Source organism: Lampetra fluviatilis, chromosome 57 (genome assembly GCF_964198595.1).
Source record: "Lampetra fluviatilis chromosome 57, kcLamFluv1.1, whole genome shotgun sequence".
Lineage (NCBI taxonomy): Eukaryota > Metazoa > Chordata > Hyperoartia > Petromyzontiformes > Petromyzontidae > Lampetra > Lampetra fluviatilis.
The window spans coordinates 9,287,324-9,302,169 of NC_136331.1; the positions used below are offsets into that span (position 1 = coordinate 9,287,324).

Genomic DNA, 14,846 nt, shown 5'->3' on the forward strand with positions numbered 1-14,846 from the left:
TCTGCCGTGCGACGAGTCTATGGCTCTCTGCCGTGCGACGAGTCTATGGCTCTCTGCCGTGCGACGAGTCTATGGCTCTCTGCCGTGCGACGAGTCTATGGCTCTCTGCCGTGCGACGAGTCTATGGCTCTCTGCCGTGCGACGAGTCTATGGCTCTCTGCCGTGCGACGAGTCTATGGCTCTCTGCCGTGCGACGAGTCTATGGCTCTCTGCCGTGCGACGAGTCTATGGCTCTCTGCCGTGCGACGAGTCTATGGCTCTCTGCCGTGCGACGAGTCTATGGCTCTCTGCCGTGCGACGAGTCTATGGCTCTCTGCCGTGCGACGAGTCTATGGCTCTCTGCCGTGCGACGAGTCTATGGCTCTCTGCCGTGCGACGAGTCTATGGCTCTCTGCCGTGCGACGAGTCTATGGCTCTCTGCCGTGCGACGAGTCTATGGCTCTCTGCCGTGCGACGAGTCTATGGCTCTCTGCCGTGCGACGAGTCTATGGCTCTCTGCCGTGCGACGAGTCTATGGCTCTCTGCCGTGCGACGAGTCTATGGCTCTCTGCCGTGCGACGAGTCTATGGCTCTCTGCCGTGCGACGAGTCTATGGCTCTCTGCCGTGCGACGAGTCTATGGCTCTCTGCCGTGCGACGAGTCTATGGCTCTCTGCCGTGCGACGAGTCTATGGCTCTCTGCCGTGCGACGAGTCTATGGCTCTCTGCCGTGCGACGAGTCTATGGCTCTCTGCCGTGCGACGAGTCTATGGCTCTCTGCCGTGCGACGAGTCTATGGCTCTCTGCCGTGCGACGAGTCTATGGCTCTCTGCCGTGCGACGAGTCTATGGCTCTCTGCCGTGCGACGAGTCTATGGCTCTCTGCCGTGCGACGAGTCTATGGCTCTCTGCCGTGCGACGAGTCTATGGCTCTCTGCCGTGCGACGAGTCTATGGCTCTCTGCCGTGCGACGAGTCTATGGCTCTCTGCCGTGCGACGAGTCTATGGCTCTCTGCCGTGCGACGAGTCTATGGCTCTCTGCCGTGCGACGAGTCTATGGCTCTCTGCCGTGCGACGAGTCTATGGCTCTCTGCCGTGCGACGAGTCTATGGCTCTCTGCCGTGCGACGAGTCTATGGCTCTCTGCCGTGCGACGAGTCTATGGCTCTCTGCCGTGCGACGAGTCTATGGCTCTCTGCCGTGCGACGAGTCTATGGCTCTCTGCCGTGCGACGAGTCTATGGCTCTCTGCCGTGCGACGAGTCTATGGCTCTCTGCCGTGCGACGAGTCTATGGCTCTCTGCCGTGCGACGAGTCTATGGCTCTCTGCCGTGCGACGAGTCTATGGCTCTCTGCCGTGCGACGAGTCTATGGCTCTCTGCCGTGCGACGAGTCTATGGCTCTCTGCCGTGCGACGAGTCTATGGCTCTCTGCCGTGCGACGAGTCTATGGCTCTCTGCCGTGCGACGAGTCTATGGCTCTCTGCCGTGCGACGAGTCTATGGCTCTCTGCCGTGCGACGAGTCTATGGCTCTCTGCCGTGCGACGAGTCTATGGCTCTCTGCCGTGCGACGAGTCTATGGCTCTCTGCCGTGCGACGAGTCTATGGCTCTCTGCCGTGCGACGAGTCTATGGCTCTCTGCCGTGCGACGAGTCTATGGCTCTCTGCCGTGCGACGAGTCTATGGCTCTCTGCCGTGCGACGAGTCTATGGCTCTCTGCCGTGCGACGAGTCTATGGCTCTCTGCCGTGCGACGAGTCTATGGCTCTCTGCCGTGCGACGAGTCTATGGCTCTCTGCCGTGCGACGAGTCTATGGCTCTCTGCCGTGCGACGAGTCTATGGCTCTCTGCCGTGCGACGAGTCTATGGCTCTCTGCCGTGCGACGAGTCTATGGCTCTCTGCCGTGCGACGAGTCTATGGCTCTCTGCCGTGCGACGAGTCTATGGCTCTCTGCCGTGCGACGAGTCTATGGCTCTCTGCCGTGCGACGAGTCTATGGCTCTCTGCCGTGCGACGAGTCTATGGCTCTCTGCCGTGCGACGAGTCTATGGCTCTCTGCCGTGCGACGAGTCTATGGCTCTCTGCCGTGCGACGAGTCTATGGCTCTCTGCCGTGCGACGAGTCTATGGCTCTCTGCCGTGCGACGAGTCTATGGCTCTCTGCCGTGCGACGAGTCTATGGCTCTCTGCCGTGCGACGAGTCTATGGCTCTCTGCCGTGCGACGAGTCTATGGCTCTCTGCCGTGCGACGAGTCTATGGCTCTCTGCCGTGCGACGAGTCTATGGCTCTCTGCCGTGCGACGAGTCTATGGCTCTCTGCCGTGCGACGAGTCTATGGCTCTCTGCCGTGCGACGAGTCTATGGCTCTCTGCCGTGCGACGAGTCTATGGCTCTCTGCCGTGCGACGAGTCTATGGCTCTCTGCCGTGCGACGAGTCTATGGCTCTCTGCCGTGCGACGAGTCTATGGCTCTCTGCCGTGCGACGAGTCTATGGCTCTCTGCCGTGCGACGAGTCTATGGCTCTCTGCCGTGCGACGAGTCTATGGCTCTCTGCCGTGCGACGAGTCTATGGCTCTCTGCCGTGCGACGAGTCTATGGCTCTCTGCCGTGCGACGAGTCTATGGCTCTCTGCCGTGCGACGAGTCTATGGCTCTCTGCCGTGCGACGAGTCTATGGCTCTCTGCCGTGCGACGAGTCTATGGCTCTCTGCCGTGCGACGAGTCTATGGCTCTCTGCCGTGCGACGAGTCTATGGCTCTCTGCCGTGCGACGAGTCTATGGCTCTCTGCCGTGCGACGAGTCTATGGCTCTCTGCCGTGCGACGAGTCTATGGCTCTCTGCCGTGCGACGAGTCTATGGCTCTCTGCCGTGCGACGAGTCTATGGCTCTCTGCCGTGCGACGAGTCTATGGCTCTCTGCCGTGCGACGAGTCTATGGCTCTCTGCCGTGCGACGAGTCTATGGCTCTCTGCCGTGCGACGAGTCTATGGCTCTCTGCCGTGCGACGAGTCTATGGCTCTCTGCCGTGCGACGAGTCTATGGCTCTCTGCCGTGCGACGAGTCTATGGCTCTCTGCCGTGCGACGAGTCTATGGCTCTCTGCCGTGCGACGAGTCTATGGCTCTCTGCCGTGCGACGAGTCTATGGCTCTCTGCCGTGCGACGAGTCTATGGCTCTCTGCCGTGCGACGAGTCTATGGCTCTCTGCCGTGCGACGAGTCTATGGCTCTCTGCCGTGCGACGAGTCTATGGCTCTCTGCCGTGCGACGAGTCTATGGCTCTCTGCCGTGCGACGAGTCTATGGCTCTCTGCCGTGCGACGAGTCTATGGCTCTCTGCCGTGCGACGAGTCTATGGCTCTCTGCCGTGCGACGAGTCTATGGCTCTCTGCCGTGCGACGAGTCTATGGCTCTCTGCCGTGCGACGAGTCTATGGCTCTCTGCCGTGCGACGAGTCTATGGCTCTCTGCCGTGCGACGAGTCTATGGCTCTCTGCCGTGCGACGAGTCTATGGCTCTCTGCCGTGCGACGAGTCTATGGCTCTCTGCCGTGCGACGAGTCTATGGCTCTCTGCCGTGCGACGAGTCTATGGCTCTCTGCCGTGCGACGAGTCTATGGCTCTCTGCCGTGCGACGAGTCTATGGCTCTCTGCCGTGCGACGAGTCTATGGCTCTCTGCCGTGCGACGAGTCTATGGCTCTCTGCCGTGCGACGAGTCTATGGCTCTCTGCCGTGCGACGAGTCTATGGCTCTCTGCCGTGCGACGAGTCTATGGCTCTCTGCCGTGCGACGAGTCTATGGCTCTCTGCCGTGCGACGAGTCTATGGCTCTCTGCCGTGCGACGAGTCTATGGCTCTCTGCCGTGCGACGAGTCTATGGCTCTCTGCCGTGCGACGAGTCTATGGCTCTCTGCCGTGCGACGAGTCTATGGCTCTCTGCCGTGCGACGGTTCTGACCCTGAGGCTGGCGTCATCCGTCACCTCTGCTGGTGCCGGCGAAGATCTGGAAGCGCGGGCGCTTGAGCGGAGGATGAGGAGCAGCAGGAGGAAGATGAGGAGGGGAGGGGTGTAGGTGGTGACAACGGCTCCGATGCCGCGCTGGTGGACGCTCTTCGCTCGCTCTCCGGCAGCCAATCAGGAGATGCCGCCACGAGGGGGGGGGGGGGCGGTGGCAGCCGTGGGAACTTCCACCCGAGCGTGACGCTCATCACGCTCAACAGCGAGGGTGAGGCGCTTGGGTCGAGCGGCAATATCTTTTCATCGGTTGAGTAACGCTGTGTGGAAGCTACCTGGTCTGTCGCTCCGCCCGAAGCGTCAGGTCTTCTCGGCCAGTCATTCCCTCCCTTCTCGACGCTTGTCGTCGTCAGGTTGGAATCGGACGTAAAAAAAAGGAAGCGGAAGAAGTCGCTGCCCGCCCTTCTGCGAAAACGGAAAAAAGACAAAAAACGCCGTAAGGAGCGCCCCTTACGGTGGCACAAGTGGAGACGCAGACCAGGTGGGTGTGCCTCGATGACACAAAGCCCACAACACCTCGCTGCTGATCTCGTCAAGGAGCATAAACTATCACGCGAACTCCGCTCATTCTCGCTGCAGCGGCGGCTTTTGGCTAACCACCGAACAAAGGAGTTACTGCATCGTGCGCTTTCAAATGCGCTTCTGATGTTGAAGGTAGCAGAGGGCACTGCAGCAAAGTACATTGTGTATTTCAACAACTTGCAATGACGGGCATTGAGAAGCACAGTTGACCAACACCCACGCTCACAGACCCGCGGACTCACCACCACCACACAGAGACCCGCAGACTCGCCACCACCACCGACCCACACGCACCACCACCACACAAAGAAGCAAGGTTAAACCACCCCCATAACAGACACTGCGTGGGAAACACTCTATCCAGCCGAGGATGACCATGACGTACGCCACTTTTATGAGCGGTCGTCACATGTGGCCTCTGAAAAATAGCTCGTAGCTCCCAGGTGGCTTTACCTGGTACATAACAGTTTTAACAAGATGGCCGTCGCATCCGGCGCAGCCAATGACATCGCCTGTTGCAATCCTTGCTCTGTGGCCGCGCAAGTCAGTGGGGAGGGGGGTGTGGACGTCATCGCTCACCCCCCATGCACAAATCATTTTCTTTTTAACTCCTCTATACCCGGTCGATATCCCTGTACCGGTATTAGTATTATTCCTACCAGCCCACCCCGCAGGGTCCTGTTATTAGAGATCTGTGACAAAGAGCTTCACAGGTCATCGGATTTCTCCAGGATAAAGATTTTGACTGCTGCTCGTCTTGAACTTTTGTCCGCCTCGGAGACTTCCTTCCCAACCTCACTTCACTCTCCCCCTAATCCTGCTACCCCGTGCCTGCTGCCCTTCAAACACAGATCCTGAAGCAGTAGATTCGTGCTGGATACAGTCACACTTGCAAATGTGATTTGTAACGTTGACTATTACCTGCTCGTCGATTGTTCAATGTCAATGTGCCATTGTATTGAGGGCTACTGCTGTGTGGCGCTGTCTTGGTGTGGTCTGTAACTGCATTGTGCTTTCTGCTGCCTAATGTTGACAAGTCAGACTTCGATAACTCATTAATAAATACATTAATTATATTGTACCACTTGCTTACCCTGTTTCTCTATGTCGCACTCCTGTCGTGTTTTGTTTGTTGTTGTAACTTGCCGACACGCCCCCACTGGGCATCAAGGAAAAAGAGCTTCATAGCTTATCAGATTCCTTCCCCAGTTATAAATAAATATTCTGACTCTTGTGGAATTGACTCGACTCCCGGTCCCATCCTGTGCCACAAACACAAAGCTTCAGAGCGCTCAATACGGCGTTTGAGGTTTGTGCTTCCATCGCATTGTATGGAAATGCAGCCGTTACCATCATTCACGCCACGTCCGTGCTCAATTATCGTTTCTAACTGAGGTTTAACTTGGACTCTAAGCAAATTAACATAATTCAAACGTAACTTGTCTGTTTCTACTAATCACGTTTACGAAAATGTAAAACGACCATAGACTCTTCCACAATACAGGTCGTTGTCCGAGGTTAGATCGCATATTTACGTGATCTAACCCCTTAGATATTTATATAATTATATATGTTTACGCGATATAACCCAAAAAAACTATTATGGATGATATTGGTCGCGAAAGCCTACATGTTAAACTGATACTCTTCAATCTTGATTCCTTTTATCCGTGCAGATAATGGCACTTTATTGCATTTTTACATTTTCGTTCTTTGGAATTGTTGCATTTTTATTCTGAGGTTAATTGTGTATTATCTGAATTTGTGATCCAAGCCTTCCTTGAAAAATATTTAAAAAACACGTGAAGCGTATTGGGCTCATCATCGTTCTCATCAGTTCAACACGTAGGCTTTCGCGACCAATATTCATAATCAACGTTTTTGGGTTAGATCGCGTTATTTATAAATGTGTCGTAACCCTCCACCACCCGACACAGCCAATCAGTAAATAAAAGTCACGTTGACAAAAGACAAATAGTTCACTGCTTTCGCCCACCGGTGTGTTGAAGCGTGAAACCACAACATTTACAATTTTTGAGTACGACGTTTCGCTGGTAATTGCATCCAGCATCATCGGGCAATTCGCCAGAATGGTGAGGCTCTGCTCCATCTCCCGTTCTTATATAGAGCAGCAGAGCAGGGTGACGTCATCATTAACTCATCAGGCGCAACGATTTGAGGGGGGGGGGAGTTATACTGGTAGGAACAAAGTGGACCAGCCACCAATAGATTATTTCGTCCGTCCGACCGTGTAGCAACATCGCCCCCTACTGCAAACACTTGGCCTGACCCTACAAAAACCGTTAGACTGAGGCTTTCCTGCCTAAACAAGTGTAACATTCCCTTATAATTCCCTGAGATAGCTTTTAATTAAAACTTTGAAATTAAATAAAAAACTCAGCGCCCTAAAGCCTACAGCTAGGCCTCAAGCCTCGAACAACGCCTCAAACTCTCCCTTCGTATCGTTCCCCTGCGTGTGTGCAAGGGAGTTATGTTTATCAATGTTACATTCCCTGATGCTTTTAAATAGAAACATTTACATTTAAAGCTTTTACATGAATTATAAAAACAGGTAAATTTAAAATTAACTCACAGCGGCCTAACGCCTACAGCTAGGCCTAAAGCCTAGAACTAGGCCTCACACTCTCCCTTCGTATCGTCCGATTCGGTGTAGCAGCATCGCCCCCTACTGCAAACACTTGGCAGGACCCTACAAAAACCTTTACACTCAGTGGGGCTTTCCTGGCTAAACAAGTGTAATAATACATGATGTTTATATTCTTTGGTTATTCGTTCCTACCAGCCCACCCCGCAGGGACCTGTTAGTAATGATATACTAGATTAGTAATATGGCAGTTGTTACAATGCGAGTTGTAGATTAGTAATTAGTTGGAATGTGTTTTATTGCGATTATGCTACGTTATTAATCAGTTAGTGTTTGTTTCCCCTATAAAGGAATTGTAATGTATCTTATTTAATAATACGCTTCCAGGCCGCACTAGGCCTGTAGCTGTCCGAGCGATTAAAGTTATTTCTGTTTCTCTCAATTTCAATGGATTCTCTAATTAGTCTTTGCCAGTAGTAACTGGTATAGCAGAATGTATAATAATAAAGAGTATAAAATTGTAATGTTTAATACAATGTACAAGGCAATATATAGTATCGTAATTGTATAGTAAATATACAGCAGTGTGACATACAGTAGGGTTGATAGAATAGGTTACGATTTGTGAGAATACAATGGGACACTCCCACCAACACCCCCCACCATCACCCCACCACCCCCCACAACCCACTCACTCACTCCCTACCCACCCCCCACCCACTCCATTCACCCCACTCACTCCCTACCCACACACCCTCCCACCCTCCCCACCCACCCACCACCCCCACTCACTCACTACCCACCCACCACCCCCCCCCCCCAACACACTCCACCCACCCCCCTCCCCCCCCTACCGACCACCGCACCACCACCACCACCCCACTCACACCCCACCACCACCACCGCAACTCACAGCGGATGCCGTAGACAATGAGCGGGTCCATCTGCTTCTTGCCGTGGTGCCCGTGACCCGACAGGTTACTGGCGGCCTGCACCTCGAGATGGAGGAGGTGGTCCAGGAGGGTGAGCGCCATCTTCTCGGGCGTGCGGCAAGCGGCGGTCACATGCAGCAGGTCCCCCGGGGCGATGGGGCAGCGCACGCGAAGATCCACGTTCCACTCGTCGCCCAGCCAAGTGCCGTTCGGGAAATCCTCTGCGGGGTTTTGTCGGTGGGTGGGTGGATGGAGGAGAGGGGTGGTGAGTGGGTGGGTGGGCGAGTAGGTGAGTGGTTGAGTGAGTGAGTGGATGAGTGGGTGGGTGAGTGTCACTCAGCGGGCGAGCGAGTGACCGGCTGTGTGACCGATCCGTCGACCCAAGCGCCTCACCCTCGCTGTTGAGCGTGATGAGTGTCACGCTCGGGTGGAAGTTCCCACGGCTGACACCGCCCCCCCCCGCACAACTCCCTGGCTGCCCCCCCCCGTGGCAGCGTCTCCTGATTGGCTGCCGGAGGGCGAGCGATGAGCGTCTACCAGCGCGGCATCGGAGCCGCTGTCACCACCTCATCCTCCTGCTCCTCGTCCTGTGCGTACACACACACATGCACACGTCCCGGCAAAGGAAACCCGGCAAAGGTCACCGGTAAAGTTGCCTGAAGGCGCACCGGCTCCGCCTCCGCCATCGCGGCCACGGCCGCCGCCACCGGCTCCGGCACCTTCACCAAGACCGGGGCCCTTGCCCGGCACAGCGCTGGCGGTGGGGGGGGGGGGGGGGGGGCGGGGGGTGGACGCAGAAATCAGACCGAGACTGTGGGTCTCTGAGTCTGCGGCTCTCTGCCGCGTGATCGGTCGCACAGCCGGTCACTTGCTCACTCGCTGAGTGACACTCACCCACCCACTCAGCCACTCACTCAACCACTCACCCACCCACTTACAACCACTCCTCCTTCCACCCACCCCACCCACTCACCAACCCTCTCCTCCACCCACTCACAAAACCCCGCAGAGGATTACCCGCATGGCACTTGGCTGGGCGACGAGTGGAACGTGGAGCTTCGCGTGCGCTGCCCCATCGCCCCGGGGGACCTGCTGCACGTGACCGCCGCTTGCCGCACGCCCGAGAAGATGGCGCTCACCCTCCTGGACCACCTCTTCCATCGCGAGGTGCAGGCCGCCAGCAACTTGTCGGGTCACGGGCACCACGGCAAGAAGCAGCTGGACCGGCTCATGGTCTACGGCATCCGCTGCGAGTTGCGGCGGTGGTGGTGGTGTGTGAGTGGGGTGGGTGGGGTGGGTGGGTGGTGGTGGTGATGGTGCGGTGGTGGGTAGGGGGGGGGGGGAGGGGGTGGACGGGTAGGGAGTGAGTGGGATGGGTGGAGTGGGTTGGGGGTGGGTGGGTGGTGGTGGTGTGGTGGTGGGTAGGGAGTGAGTGAGGTGGGTGGGTGGGGAGTGAGTGAGTGGGGTGGGTGGGTAGGGAGTGAGTGGGGCGAGTGGAGTGGGTTGGGGGGGGTGGTGGTGGGTGGGGTGGGTGGAGTGGGTAGGGCGAGGGTGGTGGATAGGGGGTGAGTGGAGTGGGAGTGTCCCATTGCATACTCACAAATCGTAACCTCCCTCCACCACCACCACTATGCCGACCGTGACGCAGGCCACCTGTTCTACAAGTTTGGCATCACCGAGTGCGACTGGTGCTGCATCAAACTGAATATCGATGCAAAGTGCTGCACCGCCTGGCGGCGCAAGCAGCTCGGACAGAGCCTCGCCGTCAACGGCCGCAGGGGCACCCGCGGCACCCGCGGCGCAGACGCAGCGGGAGCGGCAGTCGTCGGGGCACACGGCGGCGACAGACGTGGGAACTTCCACCCGAGCGTGACGCTCATCAGCGAGGGTGAGGCGCTTGGGTCGAACGGCAATATCTTTTCATCGGTTGAGTAACGCTGTGTGGAAGCTACCTGGTCTGTCGCTCCGCCCGAAGCGTCAGGTCTTCTCGGCCACAGTCATTCCCTCCCTTCTCGACGCTTGTCGTCGTCAGGTTGGAATCGGACGTAAAAAAAAGGAAGCGGAAGAAGTCGCTGCCCGCCCTTCTGCGAAAACGGAAAAAAGACAAAAAACGCCGTAAGGAGCGCCCCTTACGGCGGCACAAGTGGAGACGCAGACCAGGTGGGTGTGCCTCGATGACACAAAGCCCACAACACCTCGCTGCTGATCTCGTCAAGGAGCATAAACCATCACGCGAACTCCGCTCATTCTCGCAGCAGCGGCGGCTTTTGGCTAACCACCGAACAAAGGAGTTACTGCATCGTGCGCTTTCAAATGCGCTTCTGATGTTGAAGGTAGCAGAGGGCACTGCAGCAAAGTACATTGTGTATTTCAACAACTTGCAATGACGGGCATTGAGAAGCACAGTTGACCAACACCCACGCTCACAGACCCGCGGACTCACCACCACCACACAGACCCGCAGACTCGCCACCACCACCGACCCACACGCACCACCACCACACAAAGAAGCAAGGTTAAACCACCCCCATAACAGACACTGCGTGGGAAACACTCTATCCAGCCGAAGATGACCATGACGTACGCCACTTTTATGAGCGGTCGTCACATGTGGCTTCTGAAAAATAGCTCATAGCTCCCAGGTGGCTTTACCTGGTAAATAACAGTTTTAGTTTAGTTCAAGCAACGGGCACCTCCACCCCACTCCCCCCCCACCCCCAAAATCGCGTTCCGTTATGTTCAATGTAATTTTGGACGATTTTTGACCACCCCCTCCCCACACGGCGTCACAAAAAGTCAGACCCCCCTCAAATATGAGGTCAAAGCTCTGCCCCCCCCAAAATGAAACATGCTTCAAATCGCTTTAAACTATTGTCATTGTAGTGCGTATTCAATGTGGCCCCCTTCCCCAAAGCCACTTTGTTGGAACCGCCACGCCTTTGCCAGTAGCTTTAGCTAATCGGGATTAATTGACCGTTATGCAAAAGGTTAGGTTTTTAACGTCTTGTAATTCGCAAGGCATGTTACCGTCGGAACATTAGGACACGCAGTAGCAATTGCAGGGGAATGTTTATAAGGATCGAGATAACTTGAAACATCCTCGCAGCCAAAACTTAATTGGGAGCACTAAATGGTTCCATTGGCTCCATTCTTGCAGTCTTCTTCTGTGAGGTCTCGAAATTTTGAATTCCGTCGCTGGTCTGGACAAGAATTGTATGCCCCTGGGAGACGACGGGAGCAGCTTTCATGCGGCTGATTTCTCGGTCAAAAAATAAATAACAGTTTATGCTGGACTTTGAGTAGCTATGATTGCCCTGGAAGTCATGTTGATAGAAATATTTATGGCAAACCTTCTTGTTTGACTCGCACAGGAAAGAAACCCTCCAGCTTACGAGACAATGATTCGTGCAAATACAATTCCAGATTTAAGATTACCTGTTTAATGCCGTGAAATAATTGTTTTGTTGTTTGAAATAATTAACTTGTTCAGACCACAGACACAAGCCACCGACACGCCACAGCACCACTTGTACGTGTGGCGTCTGAATGCCAATGAGGCTCAAAACGCCGCGCACGGAACAAAGAGTGGAACGCACCGCACGCATCACGTGGATGAGACCGGAGTGATTCCGTTTGCAAAGCGAGGGGCACCATCGCAAAACCGACAGGAGACGGGACAGCCACGGGCAGAGGAAATAACGTAGTTGGTGAAGCTTTTCTAAACATTCCACTCGAATTTTTTTTTACTTCACCAGTTAAACCTATACTGTTGTTTTTGGTAAAGTCACGTATGTGGAAATAAAATATTAACAAATAAAATAAAATCAGATTAAAATAAATCACGACGTTGCGAACGCAACACAGGCGCTCATCATCAGGTGTAATTGGGGTAAAGCACATAGCAAGGGCACACACAAACCTCACCGAGCTATGTCGCTCTTTTTCAGAAGTGACCTGGCCACAAAGGAGAGCTCGTCGGAGTGCCTTATCATTGTGGACACTTACAGCAACAAATAGACTCATTGTCCTCATCAACCACACTCGGTCCACAGCTGAACGAATGCCTCCCCAAAGCCACGACCACCTCCCGCCATCTTGCGATGTAACAATTCACCCAGGTACCGGAGCACGACCTGATTTCGTCCGTAATAAAGGTTGTTTGTTTATATAGTGTAAATATAGATGTGTCGGTAAACCCACCACCACCCAACAGCCAATTAGTAAGGTTTGTCAAGTAAACAAAATGTGCCAATTAGTTACTGGTTCAGCACACCGATGTGTTGGAGGGTAAACCCACAACATGCAAAATGGGAGCACGACAATGGGGGCAGGACAACGTGTCACACCGATGTCGTCGCTCCGTCTGCTCAGCGGAGGCATTCCAAAACGCGTTCCACTCCCTTGGATTGCCACTCGCTCATTATTCTTGACCGTTGGCCAGCATCCCGTCGAGTCGTGCCACATCCTGCCCAAGCCCACCTTGGACTTTCTTCAGTTAGAAGTGATCGCGTTCACCTCTCCGTCCCCAGGATATAAAGATTCTGACTGCTGCTCGTCTTGAACTTTTGTCCGCCCTCGAGGACTTCCTTCCCAACCTCACTTCACTCTCCCCCTAATCCTGCTACCCCGTGCCTGCTGCCCTTCAAACACAGATCCTGAAGCAGTAGATTCGTGCTGGATACAGTCACACTTGCAAATGTGATTTGTAACGTTGACCATTACCTGCTCGTCGATTGTTCAATGTCAATGTGCCATTGTATTGAGGGCTACTGCTGTGTGGCGCTGTCTTGGTGTGGTCTGTAACTGCGTTGTGCTTTCTGCTGCCTAATGTTGACAAGTCAGACTTCGATAACTCATTAATAAATACATTAATTATATTGTACCACTTGCTTACCCTGTTTCTCTATGTCGCACTCCTGTCGTGTTTGTGTTTTGTTTGTTGTTGTAACTTGCCGACACGCCCCCACTGGGCATCAAGGAAAAAGAGCTTCATAGCTTATCAGATTCCTTCCCCAGTTATAAATAAATATTCTGACTCTTGTGGAATTGACTCGACTCCCGGTCCCATCCTGTGCCACAAACACAAAGCTTCAGAGCGCTCAATACGGCGTTTGAGGTTTGTGCTTCCATCCCATAGTAGGGAAATGCAGCCGTTACCATCATTCACGCCACGTCCGTGCTCAATTATCGTTTCTAACTGAGGTTTAACTTGGACTCTAAGCAAATTAACATAATTCAAACGTTACTTATCCGTTTGTACGAATCACGTTTACGAAAATGTAAAACGACCATAAGAGACTCTTCCACAATACAGGTCGTTGTCAGGGGTTAGATCACATAAATATGCGATCTAACCTCGTAGATATTTATATAAATATATATTTACGCGATATAACCCAAAAAAACTATTATGTATGATATTGGTCGCGAAAGCCTACATGTTAAACTGATACTCTTCAATCTTGATTCCTTTTATCCGTGCAGATAATGGCACTTTATTGCATATTTACATTTTCGTTCTTTGGAATTGTTGCATTTTTGCGTTTTTATTCCGAGGTTAATTGTGTATTATCCGAATTTGTGATCCAAGCACATACCTGCATTGCGTCGCGTTGTGCACCTTGCGCCTGCAGCCCCGCCGAGCTCGGTGCTTCCTCCACCTCCTCTCTTGGGCTGGCCGACACCATTCCACTCCTCGTCGGCTCCTCTCCCTTCCTCGCCCGCTGCCACCAGGCGTCCTCCTCCGCTCGCCTCAAGGTCGACGCTCGCGCCTCGTCCCTCTCCTCTGCGGGTCTCCCTCCTCCAGGCAGTCCCACCTCACCATCCTCCGCCTCTGCAGCAGCCAAACTGGCCCGCTCACCTTGGCTCACCACCCCAGAGCGCTTGGTCGCCATGCCCCCGAGGGCCTGCGAGGCTGCCACTGGCCAGGAAGCCAGGGAGCCAGGGAGCCGAGACTTGGCACGACACCAGCAGAGATACAGAGGCACCGCACCAACCCCCCCCCCTACTCATCGGGCAATTCGCCAGAATGGTGAGGCTCTCCTCTGTCTCCCGTTCTTATATAGAGCAGCAGCAGGGTGACGTCATCATTAACTCATTAACTCATCAGGTGCAGAGATTTGAGGGGGGGGGGTTATTGTAATTATATACTAGATTAGTAATCAGGCAGTTGTTACGATGCGAGTTGTAGAGTATTAATCACTTGGAATGTGTTTTATTGTGATTATGATTAACGAGACGGAACAAACGGTAAATACAAATTAGACGTTAAAACAACAACAACTGTTAATCATGTTTTTAATCGAATCACCACCGCCAGCCGTGACGGTTTATCACATCGACAGTCGATTGTGAAGCATTGCGTCATTTAATTTTTTACGTTTAACAGGTCCAGCACTTCATCTGTAGTGCGCTTGCCATTATGTGTTTTGCAAATCTGGCTTTGCTTATTTTTATCCTCCCTATGTTGATGTTGGCTGCAGTCAGCAGCAGCAGATGACGATTGTAAGCCACCTCAGCCACTTCCATTCCGCCTGCCTTCCTGCCTCTGGATCTGCTGTCGACACCAAGAAGGGTGAAGCGGGTCCACAGTTTTCTTGGTTAAACAAATTCTGATTGATAGTTTAAAAATATCTAGAATATTGACCAGGTAAGTGTGTGTGTCTGAGAGTGTGAGTGTGTCTGAGAATGTGAGAGTGAGTGTGAGTGTGTGGGAGTGTGAGAGTGAGTGTGCGTGTGTGAGTCTGAGAGAGTGAGTGTGTGTGTGTGTGAGTGAGAGTGTGAGTGTGTGAGTCTGAGAGTGTGAAAG

The 14,846-nt window shown here is 53.9% G+C and overlaps 1 protein-coding gene across 1 annotated transcript; it reads right to left on the minus strand.

Annotated features, from left to right (window-relative positions):
• Positions 1-10,021: 10,021 nt before the first annotated feature.
• Positions 10,022-13,932, minus strand: LOC144950417 (uncharacterized). Its single transcript, XM_078880528.1, has 2 exons — positions 13,636-13,932; positions 10,022-10,122 (listed from the first exon to the last, which is right to left on the minus strand). The coding sequence occupies exons 1-2, from the start codon at positions 13,930-13,932 to the stop codon at positions 10,036-10,038; spliced, it is 384 nt and encodes a 127-aa protein (XP_078736654.1). The 3' UTR covers positions 10,022-10,035.
• Positions 13,933-14,846: the final 914 nt, after the last annotated feature.

What these genes read in the sequence shown, in the direction of transcription:
- LOC144950417 (XM_078880528.1), bottom strand. Translation starts at nt 13,932, where the DNA reads ATGGCGACCAAGCGCTCTGGGGTGGTGAGCCAAGGTGAGCGGGCCAGT. An exon ending in CACAACGCGACGCAATGCAG is followed by an intron (nt 10,123 to 13,635) that starts GTATGTGCTTGG and finishes CCGTTTTCGCAG; the next exon opens with AAGGGCGGGCAGCGACTTCT.